The sequence below is a fragment of the Hypomesus transpacificus genome, chromosome 22, assembly GCF_021917145.1.
Source record: "Hypomesus transpacificus isolate Combined female chromosome 22, fHypTra1, whole genome shotgun sequence".
Taxonomy (NCBI): domain Eukaryota; kingdom Metazoa; phylum Chordata; class Actinopteri; order Osmeriformes; family Osmeridae; genus Hypomesus; species Hypomesus transpacificus.
Window position 1 is genome coordinate 9857545 of NC_061081.1, and position 27978 is coordinate 9885522.

Sequence of the window (27978 nt, forward strand, 5' to 3'; positions counted from 1 at the left end):
GAGGTGGTTGTAGTGGGAGCAGCTGTGGTTATTGTTGGAGCCTCTGTTGTAGTTTTAGCTGCAGCTGTGGTTGTTGGGTTAGCTGTGGTTGTAGTGGGAGCAGCTGTGGTTGTTGTTGGAGCCTCTGTTGTAGCTCTATGGGTAGCTGTGGTTGTTGTGGGAGCAGCTGTGGTCGTAGTGGAAGAAACTGTGCTTGTAGTTGGAGCAGCTGTGGTTGTAGTGGGAGCAGCCGTTGTTGTTTGAGCCTTTGTTGTAGTTGTAGGTGCAGCTGTGGTTGTTGTTGGAGCCTCTGATGTAGCTGTAAGTGCACTCTTGGTTGTTGTTTGATCCTCTTTGGTAGTTTTAGGGACAGCTGTGGTTGTTGTGGGAGCAGCTGTTGTAGTTGTAGGTGCCACTGTGGTTGTTGGAGCCTCTGTGATAGTTGTAGGCGAAGCTGTTGTTGTAGTGGGAGCAGCTGTTGTTGTTGGAGCATCTGTTGTAGTTGTAGGTACAGAGGTGGTTGTAGTGGGAGAATCGTTGGATGTTGTTGGAGCTTCTGTTGTAGTTGTTGGGTTAGGTGTGGTGGTAGTAGGAGCGGCTGTTGTCGCTGTTGGAGACTCTGTGGTAGTTGTAGGGTCAGCTGTGGTTGTTGTTGAAGCCTCTGTTGTAGTTGTAGCTGCAGCTGTGGTAATAATGGGAGCAGCTATGCTGGTAGTGGGAGAAGCTGTTGATGTTGGAGCCTCTGTTGTAGTTGTAAGTGCAGCTGTGGTCTTAGTAGGAGCAGCCGTTGTTGTTGTCGGATTCTCTGTTGTAGTTGTAGGTGCAGCTGTGGTTGTAGTGGGAGAAGCTGTGGTTGTAGTTGAGGCCTCTGTTGGTATTATAGATCCAGTTAATGTTGTAATAGGAGCGGCTGTTGTCGTTGGAGCCTCTGTGGTAGTTGTTGGGGAATTTGTAGGTGCAGCTGTGGTTGTAGTGGGAGAAGCTGTGGTTGTACTTGGAGCAGCTGTGGTCGTAGTGGGAGAAGCACTGATTGCTGTTGGATTCTCTTTAGTAGTGTTACGGGGAGCTGTGGTTGTAGTTGGAGCAGCTATGGTCGTAGTGGGAGAAGTTGTGGTTGTAGTTGGAGCAGCTGTGGTTGTAGTGGGAGCAGCCGTTGTTGTTGGATTCTCTGTTGTAGTTGTAGGTGCAGCTGGGGTTGTTGTTGAAGCCTCTGTTGTAGTTGTAGCTGCAGCTGTGGTAGTAATGGGAGCAGCTATGGTAGTAGTGGGAGAAGCTGTTGTTGTTGAAGCCTCTGTTGTAGTTGAAAGTGCAGCTGTGGTCTTAGTGGGAACAGCCGTTGTAGTTGTCGGATTCTCTGTTGTAGCTGTAGGTGCAGCTGTGGTTGTAGTGGGAGAAGATGTTGTTGTTGTTGGAGCGTCTGTTGTAGTTGTAGGTGCCACTGTGGTTGTTGTAGGTGCAGCTGGGGTTGTTGTTGGAGCCTCAGATGTAGTTGTATGTGCACTTTTGGTTGTTATGTTGTCCTCTGTGGTAGTTGTAGGGGCAGCTGTGGTTGTTGTGGGAGCAGCTGTTGTAGTTGTAGGTGCCACTGTGGTTGTTGGAGCCTCTGTGATAGTTGTAGGTGCAGAAGTATTTGTAGTGGGAGCAGCTGTTGTTGTTGGAGCCTCTGTTGTAGTTTTAGCTGCAGCTGTGGTTGTTGGGTTAGCTGTGGTTGTAGTGGGAGCAGCTGTGGTTGTTGTTGGAGCCTCTGTTGTAGCTCTATGGGTAGCTGTGGTTGTTGTGGGAGCAGCTGTGGTCGTAGTGGAAGAAACTGTGCTTGTAGTTGGAGCAGCTGTGGTTGTAGTGGGAGCAGCCGTTGTTGTTTGAGCCTTTGTTGTAGTTGTAGGTGCAGCTGTGGTTGTTGTTGGAGCCTCTGATGTAGCTGTAAGTGCACTCTTGGTTGTTGTTTGATCCTCTTTGGTAGTTTTAGGGACAGCTGTGGTTGTTGTGGGAGCAGCTGTTGTAGTTGTAGGTGCCACTGTGGTTGTTGGAGCCTCTGTGATAGTTGTAGGCGAAGCTGTTGTTGTAGTGGGAGCAGCTGTTGTTGTTGGAGCATCTGTTGTAGTTGTAGGTACAGAGGTGGTTGTAGTGGGAGAATCGTTGGATGTTGTTGGAGCTTCTGTTGTAGTTGTTGGGTTAGGTGTGGTGGTAGTAGGAGCGGCTGTTGTCGCTGTTGGAGACTCTGTGGTAGTTGTAGGGTCAGCTGTGGTTGTTGTTGAAGCCTCTGTTGTAGTTGTAGCTGCAGCTGTGGTAATAATGGGAGCAGCTATGCTGGTAGTGGGAGAAGCTGTTGATGTTGGAGCCTCTGTTGTAGTTGTAAGTGCAGCTGTGGTCTTAGTAGGAGCAGCCGTTGTTGTTGTCGGATTCTCTGTTGTAGTTGTAGGTGCAGCTGTGGTTGTAGTGGGAGAAGCTGTGGTTGTAGTTGAGGCCTCTGTTGGTATTATAGATCCAGTTAATGTTGTAATAGGAGCGGCTGTTGTCGTTGGAGCCTCTGTGGTAGTTGTTGGGGAATTTGTAGGTGCAGCTGTGGTTGTAGTGGGAGAAGCTGTGGTTGTACTTGGAGCAGCTGTGGTCGTAGTGGGAGAAGCACTGATTGCTGTTGGATTCTCTTTAGTAGTGTTACGGGGAGCTGTGGTTGTAGTTGGAGCAGCTATGGTCGTAGTGGGAGAAGTTGTGGTTGTAGTTGGAGCAGCTGTGGTTGTAGTGGGAGCAGCCGTTGTTGTTGGATTCTCTGTTGTAGTTGTAGGTGCAGCTGGGGTTGTTGTTGAAGCCTCTGTTGTAGTTGTAGCTGCAGCTGTGGTAGTAATGGGAGCAGCTATGGTAGTAGTGGGAGAAGCTGTTGTTGTTGAAGCCTCTGTTGTAGTTGAAAGTGCAGCTGTGGTCTTAGTGGGAACAGCCGTTGTAGTTGTCGGATTCTCTGTTGTAGTTGTAGGTGCAGCTGTGGTTGTAGTGGGAGAAGATGTTGTTGTTGTTGGAGCGTCTGTTGTAGTTGTAGGTGCCACTGTGGTTGTTGTAGGTGCAGCTGGGGTTGTTGTTGGAGCCTCAGATGTAGTTGTATGTGCACTTTTGGTTGTTATGTTGTCCTCTGTGGTAGTTGTAGGGGCAGCTGTGGTTGTTGTGGGAGCAGCTGTTGTAGTTGTAGGTGCCACTGTGGTTGTTGGAGCCTCTGTGATAGTTGTAGGTGCAGAAGTATTTGTAGTGGGAGCAGCTGTTGTTGTTGGAGCATCTGTTGTAGTTGTAGGTACAGAGGTGGTTGTAGTGGGAGCAGCTGTGGTTATTGTTGGAGCCTCTGTTGTAGTTTTAGCTGCAGCTGTGGTTGTTGGGTTAGCTGTGGTTGTAGTGGGAGCAGCTGTGGTTGTTGTTGGAGCCTCTGTTGTAGCTCTATGGGTAGCTGTGGTTGTTGTGGGAGCAGCTGTGGTCGTAGTGGAAGAAACTGTGCTTGTAGTTGGAGCAGCTGTGGTTGTAGTGGGAGCAGCCGTTGTTGTTTGAGCCTTTGTTGTAGTTGTAGGTGCAGCTGTGGTTGTTGTTGGAGCCTCTGATGTAGCTGTAAGTGCACTCTTGGTTGTTGTTTGATCCTCTTTGGTAGTTTTAGGGACAGCTGTGGTTGTTGTGGGAGCAGCTGTTGTAGTTGTAGGTGCCACTGTGGTTGTTGGAGCCTCTGTGATAGTTGTAGGCGAAGCTGTTGTTGTAGTGGGAGCAGCTGTTGTTGTTGGAGCATCTGTTGTAGTTGTAGGTACAGAGGTGGTTGTAGTGGGAGCAGCTGTGGTTATTGTTGGAGCCTCTGTTGTAGTTTTAGCTGCAGCTGTGGTTGTTGGGTTAGCTGTGGTTGTAGTGGGAGCAGCTGTGGTTGTTGTTGGAGCCTCTGTTGTAGCTCTATGGGTAGCTGTGGTTGTTGTGGGAGCAGCTGTGGTCGTAGTGGAAGAAACTGTGCTTGTAGTTGGAGCAGCTGTGGTTGTAGTGGGAGCAGCCGTTGTTGTTTGAGCCTTTGTTGTAGTTGTAGGTGCAGCTGTGGTTGTTGTTGGAGCCTCTGATGTAGCTGTAAGTGCACTCTTGGTTGTTGTTTGATCCTCTTTGGTAGTTTTAGGGACAGCTGTGGTTGTTGTGGGAGCAGCTGTTGTAGTTGTAGGTGCCACTGTGGTTGTTGGAGCCTCTGTGATAGTTGTAGGCGAAGCTGTTGTTGTAGTGGGAGCAGCTGTTGTTGTTGGAGCATCTGTTGTAGTTGTAGGTACAGAGGTGGTTGTAGTGGGAGCAGCTGTGGTTATTGTTGGAGCCTCTGTTGTAGTTTTAGCTGCAGCTGTGGTTGTTGGGTTAGCTGTGGTTGTAGTGGGAGCAGCTGTGGTTGTTGTTGGAGCCTCTGTTGTAGCTCTATGGGTAGCTGTGGTTGTTGTGGGAGCAGCTGTGGTCGTAGTGGAAGAAACTGTGCTTGTAGTTGGAGCAGCTGTGGTTGTAGTGGGAGCAGCCGTTGTTGTTTGAGCCTTTGTTGTAGTTGTAGGTGCAGCTGTGGTTGTTGTTGGAGCCTCTGATGTAGCTGTAAGTGCACTCTTGGTTGTTGTTTGATCCTCTTTGGTAGTTTTAGGGACAGCTGTGGTTGTTGTGGGAGCAGCTGTTGTAGTTGTAGGTGCCACTGTGGTTGTTGGAGCCTCTGTGATAGTTGTAGGCGAAGCTGTTGTTGTAGTGGGAGTAGCTGTTGTTGTTGGAGCATCTGTTGTAGTTGTAGGTACAGAGGTGGTTGTAGTGGGAGAATCGTTGGATGTTGTTGGAGCTTCTGTTGTAGTTGTTGGGTTAGGTGTGGTGGTAGTAGGAGCGGCTGTTGTCTCTGTTGGAGACTCTGTGGTAGTTGTAGGGTCAGCTGTGGTTGTTGTTGAAGCCTCTGTTGTAGTTGTAGCTGCAGCTGTGGTAATAATGGGAGCAGCTATGCTGGTAGTGGGAGAAGCTGTTGATGTTGGAGCCTCTGTTGTAGTTGTAAGTGCAGCTGTGGTCTTAGTAGGAGCAGCCGTTGTTGTTGTCGGATTCTCTGTTGTAGTTGTAGGTGCAGCTGTGGTTGTAGTGGGAGAAGCTGTGGTTGTAGTTGAGGCCTCTGTTGGTATTATAGATCCAGTTAATGTTGTAATAGGAGCGGCTGTTGTCGTTGGAGCCTCTGTGGTAGTTGTTGGGGAATTTGTAGGTGCAGCTGTGGTTGTAGTGGGAGAAGCTGTGGTTGTACTTGGAGCAGCTGTGGTCGTAGTGGGAGAAGCACTGATTGCTGTTGGATTCTCTTTAGTAGTGTTACGGGGAGCTGTGGTTGTAGTTGGAGCAGCTATGGTCGTAGTGGGAGAAGTTGTGGTTGTAGTTGGAGCAGCTGTGGTTGTAGTGGGAGCAGCCGTTGTTGTTGGATTCTCTGTTGTAGTTGTAGGTGCAGCTGGGGTTGTTGTTGAAGCCTCTGTTGTAGTTGTAGCTGCAGCTGTGGTAGTAATGGGAGCAGCTATGGTAGTAGTGGAAGAAGCTGTTGTTGTTGAAGCCTCTGTTGTAGTTGAAAGTGCAGCTGTGGTCTTAGTGGGAACAGCCGTTGTAGTTGTCGGATTCTCTGTTGTAGTTGTAGGTGCAGCTGTGGTTGTAGTGGGAGAAGATGTTGTTGTTGTTGGAGCGTCTGTTGTAGTTGTAGGTGCCACTGTGGTTGTTGTAGGTGCAGCTGGGGTTGTTGTTGGAGCCTCAGATGTAGTTGTATGTGCGCTTTTGGTTGTTATGTTGTCCTCTGTGGTAGTTGTAGGGGCAGCTGTGGTTGTTGTGGGAGCAGCTGTTGTAGTTGTAGGTGCCACTGTGGTTGTTGGAGCCTCTGTGATAGTTGTAGGTGCAGAAGTATTTGTAGTGGGAGCAGCTGTTGTTGTTGGAGCATCTGTTGTAGTTGTAGGTACAGAGGTGGTTGTAGTGGGAGCAGCTGTGGTTATTGTTGGAGCCTCTGTTGTAGTTTTAGCTGCAGCTGTGGTTGTTGGGTTAGCTGTGGTTGTAGTGGGAGCAGCTGTGGTTGTTGTTGGAGCCTCTGTTGTAGCTCTATGGGTAGCTGTGGTTGTTGTGGGAGCAGCTGTGGTCGTAGTGGAAGAAACTGTGCTTGTAGTTGGAGCAGCTGTGGTTGTAGTGGGAGCAGCCGTTGTTGTTTGAGCCTTTGTTGTAGTTGTAGGTGCAGCTCTGGTTGTTGTTGGAGCCTCTGATGTAGCTGTAAGTGCACTCTTGGTTGTTGTTTGATCCTCTTTGGTAGTTTTAGGGACAGCTGTGGTTGTTGTGGGAGCAGCTGTTGTAGTTGTAGGTGCCACTGTGGTTGTTGGAGCCTCTGTGATAGTTGTAGGCGAAGCTGTTGTTGTAGTGGGAGCAGCTGTTGTTGTTGGAGCATCTGTTGTAGTTGTAGGTACAGAGGTGGTTGTAGTGGGAGAATCGTTGGATGTTGTTGGAGCTTCTGTTGTAGTTGTTGGGTTAGGTGTGGTGGTAGTAGGAGCGGCTGTTGTCGCTGTTGGAGACTCTGTGGTAGTTGTAGGGTCAGCTGTGGTTGTTGTTGAAGCCTCTGTTGTAGTTGTAGCTGCAGCTGTGGTAATAATGGGAGCAGCTATGCTGGTAGTGGGAGAAGCTGTTGATGTTGGAGCCTCTGTTGTAGTTGTAAGTGCAGCTGTGGTCTTAGTAGGAGCAGCCGTTGTTGTTGTCGGATTCTCTGTTGTAGTTGTAGGTGCAGCTGTGGTTGTAGTGGGAGAAGCTGTGGTTGTAGTTGAGGCCTCTGTTGGTATTATAGATCCAGTTAATGTTGTAATAGGAGCGGCTGTTGTCGTTGGAGCCTCTGTGGTAGTTGTTGGGGAATTTGTAGGTGCAGCTGTGGTTGTAGCGGGAGAAGCTGTGGTTGTACTTGGAGCAGCTGTGGTCGTAGTGGGAGAAGCACTGATTGCTGTTGGATTCTCTTTAGTAGTGTTACGGGGAGCTGTGGTTGTAGTTGGAGCAGCTATGGTCGTAGTGGGAGAAGTTGTGGTTGTAGTTGGAGCAGCTGTGGTTGTAGTGGGAGCAGCCGTTGTTGTTGGATTCTCTGTTGTAGTTGTAGGTGCAGCTGGGGTTGTTGTTGAAGCCTCTGTTGTAGTTGTAGCTGCAGCTGTGGTAGTAATGGGAGCAGCTATGGTAGTAGTGGGAGAAGCTGTTGTTGTTGAAGCCTCTGTTGTAGTTGAAAGTGCAGCTGTGGTCTTAGTGGGAACAGCCGTTGTAGTTGTCGGATTCTCTGTTGTAGTTGTAGGTGCAGCTGTGGTTGTAGTGGGAGAAGATGTTGTTGTTGTTGGAGCGTCTGTTGTAGTTGTAGGTGCCACTGTGGTTGTTGTAGGTGCAGCTGGGGTTGTTGTTGGAGCCTCAGATGTAGTTGTATGTGCACTTTTGGTTGTTATGTTGTCCTCTGTGGTAGTTGTAGGGGCAGCTGTGGTTGTTGTGGGAGCAGCTGTTGTAGTTGTAGGTGCCACTGTGGTTGTTGGAGCCTCTGTGATAGTTGTAGGTGCAGAAGTATTTGTAGTGGGAGCAGCTGTTGTTGTTGGAGCCTCTGTTGTAGTTTTAGCTGCAGCTGTGGTTGTTGGGTTAGCTGTGGTTGTAGTGGGAGCAGCTGTGGTTGTTGTTGGAGCCTCTGTTGTAGCTCTATGGGTAGCTGTGGTTGTTGTGGGAGCAGCTGTGGTCGTAGTGGAAGAAACTGTGCTTGTAGTTGGAGCAGCTGTGGTTGTAGTGGGAGCAGCCGTTGTTGTTTGAGCCTTTGTTGTAGTTGTAGGTGCAGCTGTGGTTGTTGTTGGAGCCTCTGATGTAGCTGTAAGTGCACTCTTGGTTGTTGTTTGATCCTCTTTGGTAGTTTTAGGGACAGCTGTGGTTGTTGTGGGAGCAGCTGTTGTAGTTGTAGGTGCCACTGTGGTTGTTGGAGCCTCTGTGATAGTTGTAGGCGAAGCTGTTGTTGTAGTGGGAGCAGCTGTTGTTGTTGGAGCATCTGTTGTAGTTGTAGGTGCAGCTGTGGTTGTAGTGGGAGAAGCTGTGGTTGTAGTTGAGGCCTCTGTTGGTATTATAGATCCAGTTAATGTTGTAATAGGAGCGGCTGTTGTCGTTGGAGCCTCTGTGGTAGTTGTTGGGGAATTTGTAGGTGCAGCTGTGGTTGTAGTGGGAGAAGCTGTGGTTGTACTTGGAGCAGCTGTGGTCGTAGTGGGAGAAGCACTGATTGCTGTTGGATTCTCTTTAGTAGTGTTACGGGGAGCTATGGTTGTAGTTGGAGCAGCTATGGTCGTAGTGGGAGAAGTTGTGGTTGTAGTTGGAGCAGCTGTGGTTGTAGTGGGAGCAGCCGTTGTTGTTGGATTCTCTGTTGTAGTTGTAGGTGCAGCTGGGGTTGTTGTTGAAGCCTCTGTTGTAGTTGTAGCTGCAGCTGTGGTAGTAATGGGAGCAGCTATGGTAGTAGTGGGAGAAGCTGTTGTTGTTGAAGCCTCTGTTGTAGTTGAAAGTGCAGCTGTGGTCTTAGTGGGAACAGCCGTTGTAGTTGTCGGATTCTCTGTTGTAGTTGTAGGTGCAGCTGTGGTTGTAGTGGGAGAAGATGTTGTTGTTGTTGGAGCGTCTGTTGTAGTTGTAGGTGCCACTGTGGTTGTTGTAGGTGCAGCTGGGGTTGTTGTTGGAGCCTCAGATGTAGTTGTATGTGCACTTTTGGTTGTTATGTTGTCCTCTGTGGTAGTTGTAGGGGCAGCTGTGGTTGTTGTGGGAGCAGCTGTTGTAGTTGTAGGTGCCACTGTGGTTGTTGGAGCCTCTGTGATAGTTGTAGGTGCAGAAGTATTTGTAGTGGGAGCAGCTGTTGTTGTTGGAGCATCTGTTGTAGTTGTAGGTACAGAGGTGGTTGTAGTGGGAGCAGCTGTGGTTATTGTTGGAGCCTCTGTTGTAGTTTTAGCTGCAGCTGTGGTTGTTGGGTTAGCTGTGGTTGTAGTGGGAGCAGCTGTGGTTGTTGTTGGAGCCTCTGTTGTAGCTCTATGGGTAGCTGTGGTTGTTGTGGGAGCAGCTGTGGTCGTAGTGGAAGAAACTGTGCTTGTAGTTGGAGCAGCTGTGGTTGTAGTGGGAGCAGCCGTTGTTGTTTGAGCCTTTGTTGTAGTTGTAGGTGCAGCTGTGGTTGTTGTTGGAGCCTCTGATGTAGCTGTAAGTGCACTCTTGGTTGTTGTTTGATCCTCTTTGGTAGTTTTAGGGACAGCTGTGGTTGTTGTGGGAGCAGCTGTTGTAGTTGTAGGTGCCACTGTGGTTGTTGGAGCCTCTGTGATAGTTGTAGGCGAAGCTGTTGTTGTAGTGGGAGCAGCTGTTGTTGTTGGAGCATCTGTTGTAGTTGTAGGTACAGAGGTGGTTGTAGTGGGAGCAGCTCTGGTTGTTGTTGGAGCCTCTGTTGTAGTTGTAGCTGCAGCGGTGGTTGTTGTTGGGTTAGCTGTGGTTGTAGTGGGAGCAGCTGTGTTTGTTGTTGGAGCCTTTGTTGTAGTTGTAGGTGCAGTAGTGGTTGTTGTTTGATCCTCTGTGGTAGTTGTAGGGTTAGCTGTGGTTGTTGTTGGAGCAACTTTTGTAGTTGTAGGTGAAGCTGTGGTTGTTGTTGGAGCCTCTGCTGTAGTTGTAGGTGCAGAAGTAGTTGTGGAAGCCGCTGTGGTTGTTTGAGCCTGTGTGGTTGTTGTCATAACAGAAATCTTGAAAGGAAATAGAAGAGACATTGTTTTACACTGAATTCCTTTGACTATAAAATGTATCAACAAATACTTCCCATGCGTAGTTTATCTGTATTTGTAAATCTTTGCTGTTTCGCTATAGCCACAACAAACTGTTCCTCTGACTTATGGGTCAAGGAAAAATAAGGTTTCTAAAAAAGCTTTTTTAAAGTGTTTTCAAAATGGATTTCATGCATATCTTTACATCTGGATCAGTGTGTCTAAGCAACTTTTGTTATTTAAATAACATTTCAAAGTGGTTAAATTCATTTTGTTCCTGTTTTTTTTACTTCACTACCCAAAATATGTCAGGTGGCGCAACCAAATATTTGTTAATATATATTTATTTTCCGACTATTTATTTTAATTGAATTATTTTCACAAGTATCCATTAGAATGTCGATAGTCCCCCTAACACATTATAATTTTGTTTTGGTGTTTTGTATTTATAACAATTTAAGATCATTGCATTCTAGTGGCCGGGTATTTAGTATCTTTAGCATCAGATTTTTACATTTAAAGACCAAAACATATTCTACAAATCTACAAATGAATGCATTCAGTACAATAGCTATTCACATCATATATATCAACCATTTGTTCACTTTGACCTATTATTTATTGGTTGAATTTAATATTTTACATGGTCGCACCACCTGACGATTATCAGTTGTGCCACCTGACAACATTAGTTATGACAGAAAATATGCTGAATAATATATTTTTTCTTTTTTCAAATACACTATAAGTGTTTAAGTCAACAGTTTCTATTAAAGTAAAAGTAGTAAATTGATCAAAAACAGGATACATCACTATACAATAGATGCAATAGATTACATCGATACATTGTATTGGATTGAACAACAAATTCATGTTTTACTTTGATTAACTGGAAAAACGAAACAAAACGTTACGGACGTGACATGGCCATGAAACTCACTGACTCATAAAGGCTTAATGCATTTAAGGAGTTGCTTTTAACTCAAGCTGAGCATACACAATGCTCTATCATTCCCTTGTCAATCAGGAAAAATGTAACATTTTATTGAAAACTGGAGTCCATTTACCCCATTCTTGAAACGGTATAAACGTACAAAAGTGCAAAAGTGCACAACTTGTATATTATGTAAAAGAGTACAATTGTCTATACATTTCGATCAGACTGGTTCCATGCAACAAAATATAGACCTAAGTGAACATTTTAACAACAGTTATATTTGTGGTTTTTCTATGGTAAGGGTGACCTTTGCATGGAATTGCCCATATGGCATGTGTACCAATATACAGTAAACAAAGCAGCACCTTTTGCCACCTGACGCTGGTTGTGCAACCTGACTTTTGCAACTAATTTCAAATTAAACAGGCTTCTACCTGGACGCCTGTTTTATCTTTCACTATTGCTAGCAAATTAATACACATCACTTTTAAATAGAAAAAAGATTTTTATGGAAAACTTTTTTTTCCTTGTTATACATTGGTTGTACCACCTGATATGAAAAGTGTACCAGCCTACCTATGAGGTGAAAGTAACTATTTTTATCAATATTTGAGAGAGCTCTACAAACCTTTTCACTCAATAACTCGGGTCATTAGAGGTCCTCTAGATGATGCAATATCCTGTTTACTGTTTAACCTGTTTACTTCAAAATAAAGGTCCCATGTTTTCGGTTGTGCCACTCTGACATTTGAGAACATACAAATGACCGGACAAAAGTTCTTCAGTTATCTCAATGGCTTAAAAACTATTGGTATTTTAAAAATATGGTTCATTAAAAGGTTTCAAACATAAAATCATGCCAAAGTATTTTATTTTGAATTTATTATCATTGAAATATATTTTTTTTATAGTTTTCTTAGTCCCCTTATTTGCATGGACAGTTGCGCCACCTGACATTCTGGAGGTTTGAGATGCCAAAGCATAAAATCATATGTATTATTTGAATGTACTGAAATGTATTACAACTAATTAGGTTTTAAAGAGTAAATTGATACATTCATGAATTGATTACATAAAAATAATAATAATAATGCACTCGGACACCAAAATATGCATGTCATGTCATTGACCCTTATGTCTTTATACTTTCATTGCGTTCCTAATTGGGATTTATGTGAAAACATAATAAATATTATTGTTTTTACAAATTACAGTTGAGTTGACAAAATGTCGCAAACCTCCTCAATGACACGACTACTTTTAAAATAGTGACTTTTATTTTTTGTTTCATTTTAAAATGTGTACAACCGTTGCCATCAAGATACAACATGTTAAGGGTAACCTTATAGTAGCTAATTGGGTAGCTACGTATTGACATTTTAATTAAAAACCCACTGGACCAGCCACCCCCATTCAGCCTCTTTATACCTTCTTCTACAATCTCACACTTTTTACATCTCTTCACCTTCTTTGTTTGATGACTTTAGGTCTCCCAGATTGCCAGCCACAAGCCATCTCGTGAAAGTACATTAAAGTTACATTTTGTCTGGCTGAATGCTGTTTTCCAGTTAAATAAAATAAATTTTAAAGAAAATAATACATGATAATGATTAATTAAGCAGGTTTATGTTGAGAAATTGAATATGCTAAATCATTATTTACGTTTGTTAACAAACATTTCAGACATTTCAAAAAGGTTCATGCATCAAAAGCAAGTATAAATACATTATAAATATAAATAATGATAAAGATTATTTAAGAATATTAGCATTACAGCAATTCTAGTGTTTACATTTGTGTATATAGAATTGTTTAATCAAATATTGTTTTCATTTTTTTTCATGACAATTTTTTTTTATGTCCTACTTGTTTCATATTTTGTAGCATTGCATTTTTGATTTGGTTACACACATTTCTTTAGTTACAGGAATGCCTTTCAAAAGTATGTTATTTTCTTTTGCTGATTCATTTGAATGTTTACATGTTTTTGCAGTTCTGCAATTTCCATAAAAGTCTGAAAAGATCTACATCAAAATGTACAGAAAGTAGATTAAAGTGATTGGTAGTAGAAAAGTGACCATATCTACAGGTCTGCTCCTTGCCATTGCACTGCTGGTGGTGAGTGCTGTGGCAGTTTGAGTTGTTTGTGTTGTTGTACTGGTACTTGCAGCTGTACTTGTGGTTGTAGATGCTACTGTGTAATCAGTTACCTCCACAGTTGTAGGAGTTACAGTACTGGAAGTATTTGGTTCAGCTATTGTGGGAAAGAAGAAAAACATTGTTTCTTGCAAACTATTTAACTGAGTTCAATCCAATTTTTCAAATGTCTAGTTTTTTTTACATATATGAACATAATGGAATTATTTAGATTATAATCATTACAAACCTGCAACAATACTGCCAGTGATAACATTCAGGAAAACCAGGGAATCATTTAAAACCGTTTTTAATGAGTCTTCTGCACTGGTGATGTTTGGAACTACATTCGCATTCTGAAATATTAAGTTGGCTGTGACACCCACTGACCCAGGCCTGAAAAGTAGAGATTCATAAATTGATTGTTTATACTCAAGCAATAGAGCATGAATACATTGAAAGAGCCTACATAAACCTAAATCTCTTGTCACGGATCACTTACCAAAATCCAATAATTATGCATCTCAGGAAAGTGAAAGGGTAACGCTTCCTGTATCCCCGATTCAGCTAGAAGATTTGACGAAAACAATTGATTGATTATTGCACAGAGAACATATGAAAACATCAAGTATTGAAAAATCAATGTCAAATAATTTTCTTATTGAATTGAAGCGATGGGTTTTAGATGAGAATTACCTCAGTTGTGACATTGCCAGCCAGTTCTTGATATTGCGACGACTTTGGGTTGTTGTATTCAACAATGAAAACCCGCACCAAACGCATCCTCAGAAATAGGTAACCCTCATTTGGCTGAGGGGGGTCTGTCGATGCGACTGTGCTAGTGGTGGTTAATCTGGTAGTGCTAGAAGTTTGTGTCGCAAGGATAGCTGTTGTGGTTGTGGATGTAGTTGATTGTGGTAGAGAAGTTGGGGCTTTTGTGATACTTGTATTTAGTGTGACATTTGGGGTTGAGATTGCCATTGTGGTGTGTGCAGTAGCCATGGTTGATGCCATTGTTAAAGATGTGTCAGTTGTAGATGAAAATGTTGTAGATGCCTGACTGACAGTTGGTGAACTAGTTATCTGGAAAAGACAAAAGAAGATTGGATAAATTAGTTGTTGAAAGAACATAATTTGATCACCATATGTTTAACATGTAGGAGTTCAAATCATGTCTTCATGTTTAGTTTTGATGCATGCATATCATTCTAACATTGTATATAGAATGTTGTGATTAAGACTGATTACAAGAAAACCTTACAGAGACTAGGCTTTGCCTGTGTTGAGGGAATAATCTCCTTCAATGCACTGGTTAGGGCACATTAGACTTGGAATAAACATGACATAAACATTGTAATTCATCCTTACATTAAATGTAGAATCCTTGAAGCAATAATCTGACTCTTTGAAGACGTTTCACTCAAAGTAGCATTGATGTTGTCAGAGTGGATGAAAAAAAACTGGATGTCCTACTGCATCTGGTTGCATTTTACAGTATATAAAGCAGCATGCTTTTCTTGCTATTCCGACCCACAGCGCTCTGCCCAGTGTAAGATACGTCACATTAACATAACTACATACACGACAAAGTAACAGCAGCAGCGCTCTGCTGATTGTCCTGGTTAGCTACGCATAGTTTTGTATCAGATGGCTGAGCGGTTAGGGAGTCGGGCTATTAATCAGAAGGTTGTTGTTTTAATTCCTGGCCGTGCCAAATAACATTGTGTTCTTGGGCAAGGAACTTCGCCCGACTTGCCTTGTGGAGAATGTACTTGTACTTACTGTAAGTCGCTCTGGATAAGAGCGTCTGCTAAATGACTAAATGTAAATGTATCTCCAAGTAAAACGTTTTTTTGCCGCCACAATTTTTTCAACATTTTGCGTAACAAACTTTGAGAGATGTACTATATGAGCAAGTCAGTCAAAGTTCAAGGTGCGATATTATTATAAAGTGTTTTGCCCCAATTGCATGCATACTTAATGCAACAGTACATACTTTGTATGGCCAGCAGCAATATACTAAATGTAAAAGAAAAGTGTGCGATTTAAGATACAGGGCCAACTCACTGTAAATTGTAGTTAACAGGCGAACCGATATTTGTTAGGAAACATTACATCATGGTAAGTGTCTTTAATAATAAGTAACTAATTTTAAATTGAACTATATTTTGTATATTCTGTTCATATATACATGTACTTTCTGGCTGTATATATACACATACAGTACATATACACACAGTCAGACAAATCATATACATGAATTATATTAGGAATTGTAAACAAATTATTTGGACTTTAATTATTGGGAGGGAAAACTGAAAGTTCGTGAAAAATAGTAAAGTGACCGCAAGTTTGGGTCTTTCTCTTGCCATAATGCTGTCAGAAGTGGTTTGAATGGCGGATGATGTCAAACTTGTGATGCTTGTCGAAGAAGCAATTGTGGTAGAAGATGGCAGTTCTGTGAAAAAATAATATTTGTTTGAATACACATTTTAATTCAATGACCAACTTCTTGCAAAGCATCTACATTATATTTCCTTTTTTTGGAAGCTGCAGTACAGTGACAGGAGCTGATGTTTTGATTCATATTAATTAACTTCTCATTTTGGTAATACCTGTGGTGGTTGAAATGGTAGGAGAATTTGTAGTTTGAACAGCTGTGATTGTTGTTGAAGACACTGTAGTTATTATGGGAGAAGCTGTGGTTGTAGTGGGATCAGCTGTTGTAGTTGTTGGTGCAGCTGTGGTTGTTGCTGGAGCTTCTGTGGTGGTTGTAGGGGCAGGTGTGGCTGTAGTGGGAGCACTTGATTTACTTGTAGGTGCAGTTGTGGATGTTGTTGGAGCGACTGTGGTAGTTGTAGGTGCAGATGTGGTTGTAGTGGGAGCAGCTGTTACTGTTGTTTGAGCCTCTGTTAAGATCATAGGTGCAGCTGATGTAGATGTAGGGGCAGCTGTGGCTGTAGTGGGAGCAACTGTTGTAGTTGTAGGTGCAGCTGTGGTTGTTGTTGGAACCTCTGAGGTAGTTGTTGGAGCAGCTGTTGTTATAGTGGGAGCAGCTGTGGTAGTAGTGGGAGAAAATGTGGTTGTAGTGAGAGCAGCTGTAGTAGTAGTGGGAGGACCTGTGGTTGTAGTAGGAGCAGCTGTTTTAGTTGTAGGTACAGCTGTGGTTGTAGTTGGAGAAGATGTTGGAGCTGTTGGAGCCTCTGTGGTGGTTGTAAGGGCAGCTGTGGTTGTAGTGGGAGCAGCTGTGGTAGTTGTAGGGGCAGCTGTGGTTGTAGTGGGAGCAGCATTGGTTGTAGTGGGAGCATATATGGTTGTAGTGGGAGCACCTGTTGTAGTTGTAGTGGGAGCAGCTGTGGTAGTTGTAGGGGGAGCTGTAGTTGTAATGGGAGCAGCTGTTGTAGTTATAGGGGCAGCTGTGGTTGTAGTGGGAGCAGCTGTGGTTGAAGTGGGAGCATCTGTGGTTGTAGTGGGAGAAGCTGTTGTGGTTGTAGGGGCAGCTGTGGTTTTAGTGGGAGCAGCTGTGGTAGTTGTAGATGCAGCTGTGGTTGTTGTAGGAGCCTCTGTTGTAGTTGTGGGGGCAGCTGAGGTTGTAGTGGGAGCAGCTGTGGTTGTAGTGGGAGAAGCTGTTGTGGTTGTAGGGGCAGCTGTGGTTGTAGTGGGAGCAGATGTGGTAGTTGTAGGGGCAGCTGTGATTGTAGTGGGAGCAGCTGTGGTAGTTGTGGGGGCAGCTGTGGTTGTAGTGGGAGGGGCTGTTGTAGTTGTATGGGCAGCTGAGGTTGTAGTGGGAGCAGCTGTGGTTGTAGTGGGAGAAGCTGTGGTGGTTGTAGGGGCAGCTGTGCTTGTAGTGGGAGCAGCTGTGGTAGTTGTAGGGGCAGCTGTGATTGTAGTGGGAGCAGCTGTGGTAGTTGTATGGGGGGCTGCAGTTGTAATCGGACTAGCTGTTGTAGTTGTAGGGGCAGCTGTGGTTGTAGTGGGAGCTGCTGTGGTTGTAGTAGGAGCATCTGTCGTTGAAGTGGGTGCAGCTGTGGTTGTAGCGGGAGCATCTGTGGTTGTTGTTGAAGCCTTTGTGGTAGTGGTTGGAGCAGCTGTGGTTGTAGTGGGAGCAGCTGTGGTTGTAGTGGGAGCATCTGTGGTTGTTGTTGGAGCAGCTGTGGTAGTTGTAGGGGCAGCTGTGGTTGTTGTGGGAGAAGCTGCTGTAGTTGTAGGTGCAGCTGTGGTTGTTGTAGGAGCCCCTGTTGTAGTTGTGGGGGCAGCTGTGGTTGTAGTGGGAGCAGCTGTGGTAGTTGTAGGGGCAGCCGTGGTTGTAGTGGGAGAAGCTGTTGTAGTTGTAGATGCAGCTGTGGTGGTTGTAGGAGCCTTTGTTGTAGTTGTTGGGGCAGCTGAGGTTGTATTGGGAGCAGCTTTGGTAGTTGTAGGGGCAGCAGTGGTTGTAGTGGGAGCAGCTGTGGTGGTTGTAGGGGCAGCTGTGGTTGTAGTGGAAGCAGCTGTGATTGTAGTGGGAGCAGCTGTCGTTGTTGTTGGAGCAGCTGTGGTAGTTGTAGGGGCAGCTTTGGTTGTAGTTGGAGCAGCTGTGGTTGTAGTGGGAGAAGCTGTGTTGGTTGTAGGGACAGCTGTGGTTGTAATGGGAGCAGCTGTGGTAGTTGTAGGGGCAGCTGTGGTTGTAGTGGGAGAAGCTGTTGTAGTTGTAGGTGCAGTTGATGTAGTTGTAGGAGCCTCTGTTGTAGTTGTGGGGGCAGCTGTGGTTGTAGTGGGAGCAGCTGTGGTGGTTGTAGGGGCAGCTGGGGTGGTGGTTGGCGCAGCTGTGGTTGTAGTCGGAGCAGCTGTGGTTGTAGTGGGAGCATCTGTGGTGGTTGTAGGGGCAGCTGTGCTTGTAGTGGGAGCAGCTGTGATAGTTGTAGGGGCAGCTGTGATTGTAGTGGGAGCAGCTGTGGTAGTTGTATAGGGGGCTGCAGTTGTAATCGGACTAGCTGTTGTGGTTGTAGTGGGAGCAGTTGTAGTTGGAGGTGCAGCTGTGGTTGTTGTTGGAGCCTCTGTGGTAGTTGTTGGGGCAGCTGTGGTTGTAGTGGGAGCAGCTGTGGTTGTAGTGAGAGAATATGTGGTTGAAGTGGGAGCAGCAATGGTAGTAGTGGGAAAACCTGTGGTTGTAGTGAGAGCACCTGTGATTGTAGTGGGAGCAGCTATGGTTGTTGTTGGAGCAGCTGTGGTAGTTGTAGGGGCAGCTGGGGTTGTAGTGGGAGAAGCTGTTGTAGTTGCAGGTGCAGCTGTGGTTGTTGTAGGAGCCTCTGTTGTAGTTGTGGGGGCAGCTGTGGTTGTAGTGGGAGCAGCTGTGGTTGTAGTGGGAGAAGCTGTTGTGGTTGTAGGGGCGGCTGTGGTTGTAGTGGGAGCAGCTGTGGTAGTTGTAGGGGCAGCCGTGGTTGTAGTGGGAGAAGCTGTTGTAGTTATAGATGCAGCTGTGGTTGTTGTAGGAGCCTCTGTTGTAGTTGTGGGGGCAGCCGTGGTTGTAGTGGGAGCAGCTGTGGTTGTAGTGGAAGCAGCTGTGGTTGTAGTGGGAGCATCTGTGGTTGTAGTGGGAGCAGCTATGGTTGTTGTGGGAACAGCTGTGGATGTTGTTGGAGCCTCTGTGGTAGTTGTTATGGAAGCTGTGGTTGTAGTGGGAGAAGCTGTGGTTATAGTGGGAGCATCTGTCGTTGAAGTGGGTGCAGCTGTGGTTGTAGTGGGAGCAGCTGTGGTTGTAGTGGGAACATCTGTGGTTGTAGTGGAAGCAGCTGTGGTTGTAGTGGGAGCATCTGTGGTTGTAGTGGGAGAAGCTGTGGTTGTTCTTTGAGCCTCTGTGGTAGTTGTAGGTGCAGCTGATGTTGTTGTTTGAGCCTCTGATGTAGGTGCAGCTGTGGTTGTAGTGGGAACAGCCGTTGTTGTAGTTGGAGACTCTGTGGTAGTTGTAGGTGCAGATGTGGTTGTAGTGGGAGTAGCCGTTGTTGTTGTTGGAGCTTCTGTTGTAGTTGTTTGGGCAGCTGTGGTTGCAGTTGGAGAAACTTTGGTTGTTGTTGGAGCCGCTGTTGTAGTTGTAAGTGAAGCTGTGGTCGTTTTTGGAGCCTCTGTTTTAGTCGTTGGGGTGGCTGTGGTAGTAGTGGGAAAAGCGGTGGTTGTAGTGGGAACAGCTGTGGTTGTTGTTGGTTTAGCTGTGGTTGTTGTTGAAGCCTCTGTGGTAGTTGTTGGGACAGCTGTGGTTGTAGTGGGAGCAGCGGTTGTAGTTGTAGGTGCAGATGTGGTTGTAGTGGGAGCAGCTGTGGTTATTGTTGGACCCTCTGTGGTCGTTGTTTGGACAGCTGTGGTTGTAGTGGGAGCAGCTGTGGTTGTTGTTGGACCCTCTTTGGTAGTTGTTGGGACAGCTGTGGTTGAAATGAGAGCAGCTGTGGTTGTAGTGGGAGCAGCTGTAGTTGTAGTGGGAGCGTATGTGGTTGTAGTGGGAAAAGCTGTGGTTGTAGTGGGAACAGCTGTGGTTGTTGTTGGTTTAGCTGTGGTTGTTGTTGAAGCCTCTGTGGTAGTTGTTGGGACAGCTGTGGTTGTAGTGGGAGCAGCGGTTGTAGTTGTAGGTGCAGATGTGGTTGTAGTGGGAGCAGCTGTGGTTATTGTTGGACCCTCTGTGGTCGTTGTTTGGACAGCTGTGGTTGTAGTGGGAGCAGCTGTGGTTGTTGTTGGACCCTCTTTGGTAGTTGTTGGGACAGCTGTGGTTAAAATGAGAGCAGCTGTGGTTGTAGTGGGAGCAGCTGTAGTTGTAGTGGGAGCGTATGTGGTTGTAGTGGGAGCAGCTGTGGTTGTAGTGGGAGCAGGTGTAGGATTAGTTGCAGCTGTGGTTGTAGTGAGAGCAGCTGTGGTTGTTGTTGGGGCTTCTGTGGTAGTAGTTGGAAAAGCTGTGATTTTATTGGGAAAAGCTGTGGTTGTAGAGGGAACAACTGTGGCTATTGTTGGAGCCTCTGTGGTAGTTGTAGGGGCAGCTGTGGTTGTAATGGAAGCAGCTGTGGTTGTTTGAGCCTCTGTGGTAGTTGTTGGGACAGCTATGGTTGTATTGGGAGCAGCCGTGGTTGTAGTGGGAGCAGTTGTGGTTGTAGTTGGAGCAGCTGTGGTTGTTGTAGGGGCAGCTGTGGTTATAGGTGGAGCAGCAGTTGTAGTTGTATGTGCAGCTGTGATTGTTAATGGAGACCTTGTTGTAGCTGTAAGGTCAGCTGTGGTAGTAGTGGGAAATACTGTGGTTGTAGTGGGAACAGCTGTTGTAGTTGTAGCTGCAGCTGTGGTTGTTGTTGGAGCCTCTGTTGTAGTTGTAGGTGAAGCTGTGGTTGTTGTTGGAGCCTTTGTGGTAGTTGTTGGGGCGGCTGTGGTTGTAGTGGGAGCAGCGGTTGTAGTTGTAGGTGCAGATGTGGTTGTAGTGGGAGCAGCTGTGGTTATTGTTGGACCCTCTGTGGTCGTTGTTTGGACAGCTGTGGTTGTAGTGGGAGCAGCTGTGGTTGTTGTTGGACCCTCTTTGGTAGTTGTTGGGACAGCTGTGGTTGAAATGAGAGCAGCTGTGGTTGTAGTGGGAGCAGCTGTAGTTGTAGTGGGAGCGTATGTGGTTGTAGTGGGAAAAGCTGTGGTTGTAGTGGGAACAGCTGTGGTTGTTGTTGGTTTAGCTGTGGTTGTTGTTGAAGCCTCTGTGGTAGTTGTTGGGACAGCTGTGGTTGTAGTGGGAGCAGCGGTTGTAGTTGTAGGTGCAGATGTGGTTGTAGTGGGAGCAGCTGTGGTTATTGTTGGACCCTCTGTGGTCGTTGTTTGGACAGCTGTGGTTGTAGTGGGAGCAGCTGTGGTTGTTGTTGGACCCTCTTTGGTAGTTGTTGGGACAGCTGTGGTTAAAATGAGAGCAGCTGTGGTTGTAGTGGGAGCAGCTGTAGTTGTAGTGGGAGCGTATGTGGTTGTAGTGGGAGCAGCTGTGGTTGTAGTGGGAGCAGGTGTAGGATTAGTTGCAGCTGTGGTTGTAGTGAGAGCAGCTGTGGTTGTTGTTGGGGCTTCTGTGGTAGTAGTTGGAAAAGCTGTGATTTTATTGGGAAAAGCTGTGGTTGTAGAGGGAACAACTGTGGCTATTGTTGGAGCCTCTGTGGTAGTTGTAGGGGCAGCTGTGGTTGTAATGGAAGCAGCTGTGGTTGTTTGAGCCTCTGTGGTAGTTGTTGGGACAGCTATGGTTGTATTGGGAGCAGCCGTGGTTGTAGTGGGAGCAGTTGTGGTTGTAGTTGGAGCAGCTGTGGTTGTTGTAGGGGCAGCTGTGGTTATAGGTGGAGCAGCAGTTGTAGTTGTATGTGCAGCTGTGATTGTTAATGGAGACCTTGTTGTAGCTGTAAGGTCAGCTGTGGTAGTAGTGGGAAATACTGTGGTTGTAGTGGGAACAGCTGTTGTAGTTGTAGCTGCAGCTGTGGTTGTTGTTGGAGCCTCTGTTGTAGTTGTAGGTGAAGCTGTGGTTGTTGTTGGAGCCTTTGTGGTAGTTGTTGGGGCGGCTGTGGTAGTGGTAGAAGCAGTGGTAGTTGTAGGTTCAGCTGTGGTTGTAGTGGGAGCATCTGTGGTTGTAGTGGGAGAAGCTGTGGTTGTTCTTTGAGCCTCTGTGGTAGTTGTAGGTGCAGCTGATGTTGTTGTTGGAGCCTCTGATGTAGGTGCAGCTGTGGTTGTAGTGGGAACAGCCGTGGTAGTTGTATAGGGGGCTGCAGTTGTAATCGGACTAGCTGTTGTGGTTGTAGTGGGAGCAGTTGTAGTTGGAGGTGCAGCTGTGGTTGTTGTTGGAGCCTCTGTGGTAGTTGTTGGGGCAGCTGTGGTTGTAGTGGGAGCAGCTGTGGTTGTAGTGAGAGAATATGTGGTTGAAGTGGGAGCAGCAATGGTAGTAGTGGGAAAACCTGTGGTTGTAGTGAGAGCACCTGTGATTGTAGTGGGAGCAGCTATGGTTGTTGTTGGAGCAGCTGTGGTAGTTGTAGGGGCAGCTGGGGTTGTAGTGGGAGAAGCTGTTGTAGTTGCAGGTGCAGCTGTGGTTGTTGTAGGAGCCTCTGTTGTAGTTGTGGGGGCAGCTGTGGTTGTAGTGGGAGCAGCTGTGGTTGTAGTGGGAGAAGCTGTTGTGGTTGTAGGGGCGGCTGTGGTTGTAGTGGGAGCAGCTGTGGTAGTTGTAGGGGCAGCCGTGGTTGTAGTGGGAGAAGCTGTTGTAGTTATAGATGCAGCTGTGGTTGTTGTAGGAGCCTCTGTTGTAGTTGTGGGGGCAGCCGTGGTTGTAGTGGGAGCAGCTGTGGTTGTAGTGGAAGCAGCTGTGGTTGTAGTGGGAGCATCTGTGGTTGTAGTGGGAGCAGCTATGGTTGTTGTGGGAACAGCTGTGGATGTTGTTGGAGCCTCTGTGGTAGTTGTTATGGAAGCTGTGGTTGTAGTGGGAGAAGCTGTGGTTATAGTGGGAGCATCTGTCGTTGAAGTGGGTGCAGCTGTGGTTGTAGTGGGAGCAGCTGTGGTTGTAGTGGGAACATCTGTGGTTGTAGTGGAAGCAGCTGTGGTTGTAGTGGGAGCATCTGTGGTTGTAGTGGGAGAAGCTGTGGTTGTTCTTTGAGCCTCTGTGGTAGTTGTAGGTGCAGCTGATGTTGTTGTTGGAGCCTCTGATGTAGGTGCAGCTGTGGTTGTAGTGGGAACAGCCGTTGTTGTAGTTGGAGACTCTGTGGTAGTTGTAGGTGCAGATGTGGTTGTAGTGGGAGTAGCCGTTGTTGTTGTTGGAGCTTCTGTTGTAGTTGTTTGGGCAGCTGTGGTTGCAGTTGGAGAAACTTTGGTTGTTGTTGGAGCCGCTGTTGTAGTTGTAAGTGAAGCTGTGGTCGTTTTTGGAGCCTCTGTTTTAGTCGTTGGGGTGGCTGTGGTAGTAGTGGGAAAAGCGGTGGTTGTAGTGGGAACAGCTGTGGTTGTTGTTGGTTTAGCTGTGGTTGTTGTTGAAGCCTCTGTGGTAGTTGTTGGGACAGCTGTGGTTGTAGTGGGAGCAGCGGTTGTAGTTGTAGGTGCAGATGTGGTTGTAGTGGGAGCAGCTGTGGTTATTGTTGGACCCTCTGTGGTCGTTGTTTGGACAGCTGTGGTTGTAGTGGGAGCAGCTGTGGTTGTTGTTGGACCCTCTTTGGTAGTTGTTGGGACAGCTGTGGTTGAAATGAGAGCAGCTGTGGTTGTAGTGGGAGCAGCTGTAGTTGTAGTGGGAGCGTATGTGGTTGTAGTGGGAAAAGCTGTGGTTGTAGTGGGAACAGCTGTGGTTGTTGTTGGTTTAGCTGTGGTTGTTGTTGAAGCCTCTGTGGTAGTTGTTGGGACAGCTGTGGTTGTAGTGGGAGCAGCGGTTGTAGTTGTAGGTGCAGATGTGGTTGTAGTGGGAGCAGCTGTGGTTATTGTTGGACCCTCTGTGGTCGTTGTTTGGACAGCTGTGGTTGTAGTGGGAGCAGCTGTGGTTGTTGTTGGACCCTCTTTGGTAGTTGTTGGGACAGCTGTGGTTAAAATGAGAGCAGCTGTGGTTGTAGTGGGAGCAGCTGTAGTTGTAGTGGGAGCGTATGTGGTTGTAGTGGGAGCAGCTGTGGTTGTAGTGGGAGCAGGTGTAGGATTAGTTGCAGCTGTGGTTGTAGTGAGAGCAGCTGTGGTTGTTGTTGGGGCTTCTGTGGTAGTAGTTGGAAAAGCTGTGATTTTATTGGGAAAAGCTGTGGTTGTAGAGGGAACAACTGTGGCTATTGTTGGAGCCTCTGTGGTAGTTGTAGGGGCAGCTGTGGTTGTAATGGAAGCAGCTGTGGTTGTTTGAGCCTCTGTGGTAGTTGTTGGGACAGCTATGGTTGTATTGGGAGCAGCCGTGGTTGTAGTGGGAGCAGTTGTGGTTGTAGTTGGAGCAGCTGTGGTTGTTGTAGGGGCAGCTGTGGTTATAGGTGGAGCAGCAGTTGTAGTTGTATGTGCAGCTGTGATTGTTAATGGAGACCTTGTTGTAGCTGTAAGGTCAGCTGTGGTAGTAGTGGGAAATACTGTGGTTGTAGTGGGAACAGCTGTTGTAGTTGTAGCTGCAGCTGTGGTTGTTGTTGGAGCCTCTGTTGTAGTTGTAGGTGAAGCTGTGGTTGTTGTTGGAGCCTTTGTGGTAGTTGTTGGGGCGGCTGTGGTAGTGGTAGAAGCAGTGGTAGTTGTAGGTTCAGCTGTGGTTGTAGTGGGAGCATCTGTGGTTGTAGTGGGAGAAGCTGTGGTTGTTCTTTGAGCCTCTGTGGTAGTTGTAGGTGCAGCTGATGTTGTTGTTGGAGCCTCTGATGTAGGTGCAGCTGTGGTTGTAGTGGGAACAGCCGTGGTAGTTGTATAGGGGGCTGCAGTTGTAATCGGACTAGCTGTTGTGGTTGTAGTGGGAGCAGTTGTAGTTGGAGGTGCAGCTGTGGTTGTTGTTGGAGCCTCTGTGGTAGTTGTTGGGGCAGCTGTGGTTGTAGTGGGAGCAGCTGTGGTTGTAGTGAGAGAATATGTGGTTGAAGTGGGAGCAGCAATGGTAGTAGTGGGAAAACCTGTGGTTGTAGTGAGAGCACCTGTGATTGTAGTGGGAGCAGCTATGGTTGTTGTTGGAGCAGCTGTGGTAGTTGTAGGGGCAGCTGGGGTTGTAGTGGGAGAAGCTGTTGTAGTTGCAGGTGCAGCTGTGGTTGTTGTAGGAGCCTCTGTTGTAGTTGTGGGGGCAGCTGTGGTTGTAGTGGGAGCAGCTGTGGTTGTAGTGGGAGAAGCTGTTGTGGTTGTAGGGGCGGCTGTGGTTGTAGTGGGAGCAGCTGTGGTAGTTGTAGGGGCAGCCGTGGTTGTAGTGGGAGAAGCTGTTGTAGTTATAGATGCAGCTGTGGTTGTTGTAGGAGCCTCTGTTGTAGTTGTGGGGGCAGCCGTGGTTGTAGTGGGAGCAGCTGTGGTTGTAGTGGAAGCAGCTGTGGTTGTAGTGGGAGCATCTGTGGTTGTAGTGGGAGCAGCTATGGTTGTTGTGGGAACAGCTGTGGATGTTGTTGGAGCCTCTGTGGTAGTTGTTATGGAAGCTGTGGTTGTAGTGGGAGAAGCTGTGGTTATAGTGGGAGCATCTGTCGTTGAAGTGGGTGCAGCTGTGGTTGTAGTGGGAGCAGCTGTGGTTGTAGTGGGAACATCTGTGGTTGTAGTGGAAGCAGCTGTGGTTGTAGTGGGAGCATCTGTGGTTGTAGTGGGAGAAGCTGTGGTTGTTCTTTGAGCCTCTGTGGTAGTTGTAGGTGCAGCTGATGTTGTTGTTGGAGCCTCTGATGTAGGTGCAGCTGTGGTTGTAGTGGGAACAGCCGTTGTTGTAGTTGGAGACTCTGTGGTAGTTGTAGGTGCAGATGTGGTTGTAGTGGGAGTAGCCGTTTTTGTTGTTGGAGCTTCTGTTGTAGTTGTTTGGGCAGCTGTGGTTGCAGTTGGAGAAACTTTGGTTGTTGTTGGAGCCGCTGTTGTAGTTGTAAGTGAAGCTGTGGTCGTTTTTGGAGCCTCTGTTTTAGTCGTTGGGGTGGCTGTGGTAGTAGTGGGAAAAGCGGTGGTTGTAGTGGGAACAGCTGTGGTTGTTGTTGGTTTAGCTGTGGTTGTTGTTGAAGCCTCTGTGGTAGTTGTTGGGACAGCTGTGGTTGTAGTGGGAGCAGCGGTTGTAGTTGTAGGTGCAGATGTGGTTGTAGTGGGAGCAGCTGTGGTTATTGTTGGACCCTCTGTGGTCGTTGTTTGGACAGCTGTGGTTGTAGTGGGAGCAGCTGTGGTTGTTGTTGGACCCTCTTTGGTAGTTGTTGGGACAGCTGTGGTTGAAATGAGAGCAGCTGTGGTTGTAGTGGGAGCAGCTGTAGTTGTAGTGGGAGCGTATGTGGTTGTAGAGGGAAAAGCTGTGGTTGTAGTGGGAACAGCTGTGGTTGTTGTTGGTTTAGCTGTGGTTGTTGTTGAAGCCTCTGTGGTAGTTGTTGGGACAGCTGTGGTTGTAGTGGGAGCAGCGGTTGTAGTTGTAGGTGCAGATGTGGTTGTAGTGGGAGCAGCTGTGGTTATTGTTGGACCCTCTGTGGTCGTTGTTTGGACAGCTGTGGTTGTAGTGGGAGCAGCTGTGGTTGTTGTTGGACCCTCTTTGGTAGTTGTTGGGACAGCTGTGGTTGAAATGAGAGCAGCTGTGGTTGTAGTGGGAGCAGCTGTAGTTGTAGTGGGAGCGTATGTAGTTGTAGTGGGAGCAGCTGTGGTTGTAGTGGGAGCAGGTGTAGTATTAGTTGCAGCTGTGGTTGTAGTGAGAGCAGCTGTGGTTGTTGTTGGGGCCTCTGTGGTAGTAGTTGGAAAAGCTGTGATTTTATTGGGAAAAGCTGTGGTTGTAGAGGGAACAACTGTGGCTATTGTTGGAGCCTCTGTGGTAGTTGTAGGGGCAGCTGTGGTTGTAATGGAAGCAGCTGTGGTTGTTTGAGCCTCTGTGGTAGTTGTTGGGACAGCTATGGTTGTATTGGGAGCAGCCGTGGTTGTAGTGGGAGCAGTTGTGGTTGTAGTTGGAGCAGCTGTGGTTGTTGTAGGGGCAGCTGTGGTTATAGGTGGAGCAGCAGTTGTAGTTGTATGTGCAGCTGTGATTGTTAATGGAGACCTTGTTGTAGCTGTAAGGTCAGCTGTGGTAGTAGTGGGAAATACTGTGGTTGTAGTGGGAACAGCTGTTGTAGTTGTAGCTGCAGCTGTGGTTGTTGTTGGAGCCTCTGTTGTAGTTGTAGGTGAAGCTGTGGTTGTTGTTGGAGCCTTTGTGGTAGTTGTTGGGGCGGCTGTGGTAGTGGTAGAAGCAGTGGTAGTTGTAGGTTCAGCTGTGGTTGTAGTGGGAGCATCTGTGGTTGTAGTGGGAGAAGCTGTGGTTGTTCTTTGAGCCTCTGTGGTAGTTGTAGGTGCAGCTGATGTTGTTGTTGGAGCCTCTGATGTAGGTGCAGCTGTGGTTGTAGTGGGAACAGCCGTTGTTGTAGTTGGAGACTCTGTGGTAGTTGTAGGTGCAGATGTGGTTGTAGTGGGAGTAGCCGTTGTTGTTGTTGGAGCTTCTGTTGTAGTTGTTTGGGCAGCTGTGGTTGCAGTTGGAGAAACTTTGGTTGTTGTTGGAGCCGCTGTTGTAGTTGTAAGTGAAGCTGTGGTCGTTTTTGGAGCCTCTGTTTTAGTCGTTGGGGTGGCTGTGGTAGTAGTGGGAAAAGCGGTGGTTGTAGTGGGAACAGCTGTGGTTGTTGTTGGTTTAGCTGTGGTTGTTGTTGAAGCCTCTGTGGTAGTTGTTGGGACAGCTGTGGTTGTAGTGGGAGCAGCGGTTGTAGTTGTAGGTGCAGATGTGGTTGTAGTGGGAGCAGCTGTGGTTATTGTTGGACCCTCTGTGGTCGTTGTTTGGACAGCTGTGGTTGTAGTGGGAGCAGCTGTGGTTGTTGTTGGACCCTCTTTGGTAGTTGTTGGGACAGCTGTGGTTGAAATGAGAGCAGCTGTGGTTGTAGTGGGAGCAGCTGTAGTTGTAGTGGGAGCGTATGTGGTTGTAGTGGGAAAAGCTGTGGTTGTAGTGGGAACAGCTGTGGTTGTTGTTGGTTTAGCTGTGGTTGTTGTTGAAGCCTCTGTGGTAGTTGTTGGGACAGCTGTGGTTGTAGTGGGAGCAGCGGTTGTAGTTGTAGGTGCAGATGTGGTTGTAGTGGGAGCAGCTGTGGTTATTGTTGGACCCTCTGTGGTCGTTGTTTGGACAGCTGTGGTTGTAGTGGGAGCAGCTGTGGTTGTTGTTGGACCCTCTTTGGTAGTTGTTGGGACAGCTGTGGTTGAAATGAGAGCAGCTGTGGTTGTAGTGGGAGCAGCTGTAGTTGTAGTGGGAGCGTATGTGGTTGTAGTGGGAGCAGCTGTGGTTGTAGTGGGAGCAGCTGTGGTTGTTGTTGGACCCTCTTTGGTAGTTGTTGGGACAGCTGTGGTTGAAATGAGAGCAGCTGTGGTTGTAGTGGGAGCAGCTGTAGTTGTAGTGGGAGCGTATGTGGTTGTAGTGGGAGCAGCTGTGGTTGTAGTGGGAGCAGGTGTAGTATTAGTTGCAGCTGTGGTTGTAGTGAGAGCAGCTGTGGTTGTTGTTGGGGCCTCTGTGGTAGTAGTTGGAAAAGCTGTGATTTTATTGGGAAAAGCTGTGGTTGTAGAGGGAACAACTGTGGCTATTGTTGGAGCCTCTGTGGTAGTTGTAGGGGCAGCTGTGGTTGTAATGGA

General features: G+C 46.9%; 1 protein-coding gene across 1 annotated transcript; it reads right to left on the reverse strand.

The window, feature by feature from the left end:
- Window positions 1-135: 135 nt before the first annotated feature.
- Window positions 136-27966, reverse strand: LOC124484394 (mucin-2-like; the record flags this gene model as incomplete). Its single annotated transcript, XM_047045296.1, has 19 exons — window positions 136-268; window positions 1207-1558; window positions 1610-1988; window positions 4434-4777; window positions 5219-5825; window positions 5967-6017; window positions 10345-10357; window positions 12679-12892; window positions 13025-13170; window positions 13277-13341; window positions 13471-13857; window positions 15144-15232; window positions 15390-17987; window positions 19979-20000; window positions 20998-21761; window positions 22456-22478; window positions 23398-23462; window positions 23623-26175; window positions 27298-27966. Coding segments are annotated over 19 exons (9474 nt in total), but the record flags the coding sequence as incomplete, so codon positions are not given.
- Between the last annotated feature and the right edge of the window lie 12 nt (window positions 27967-27978).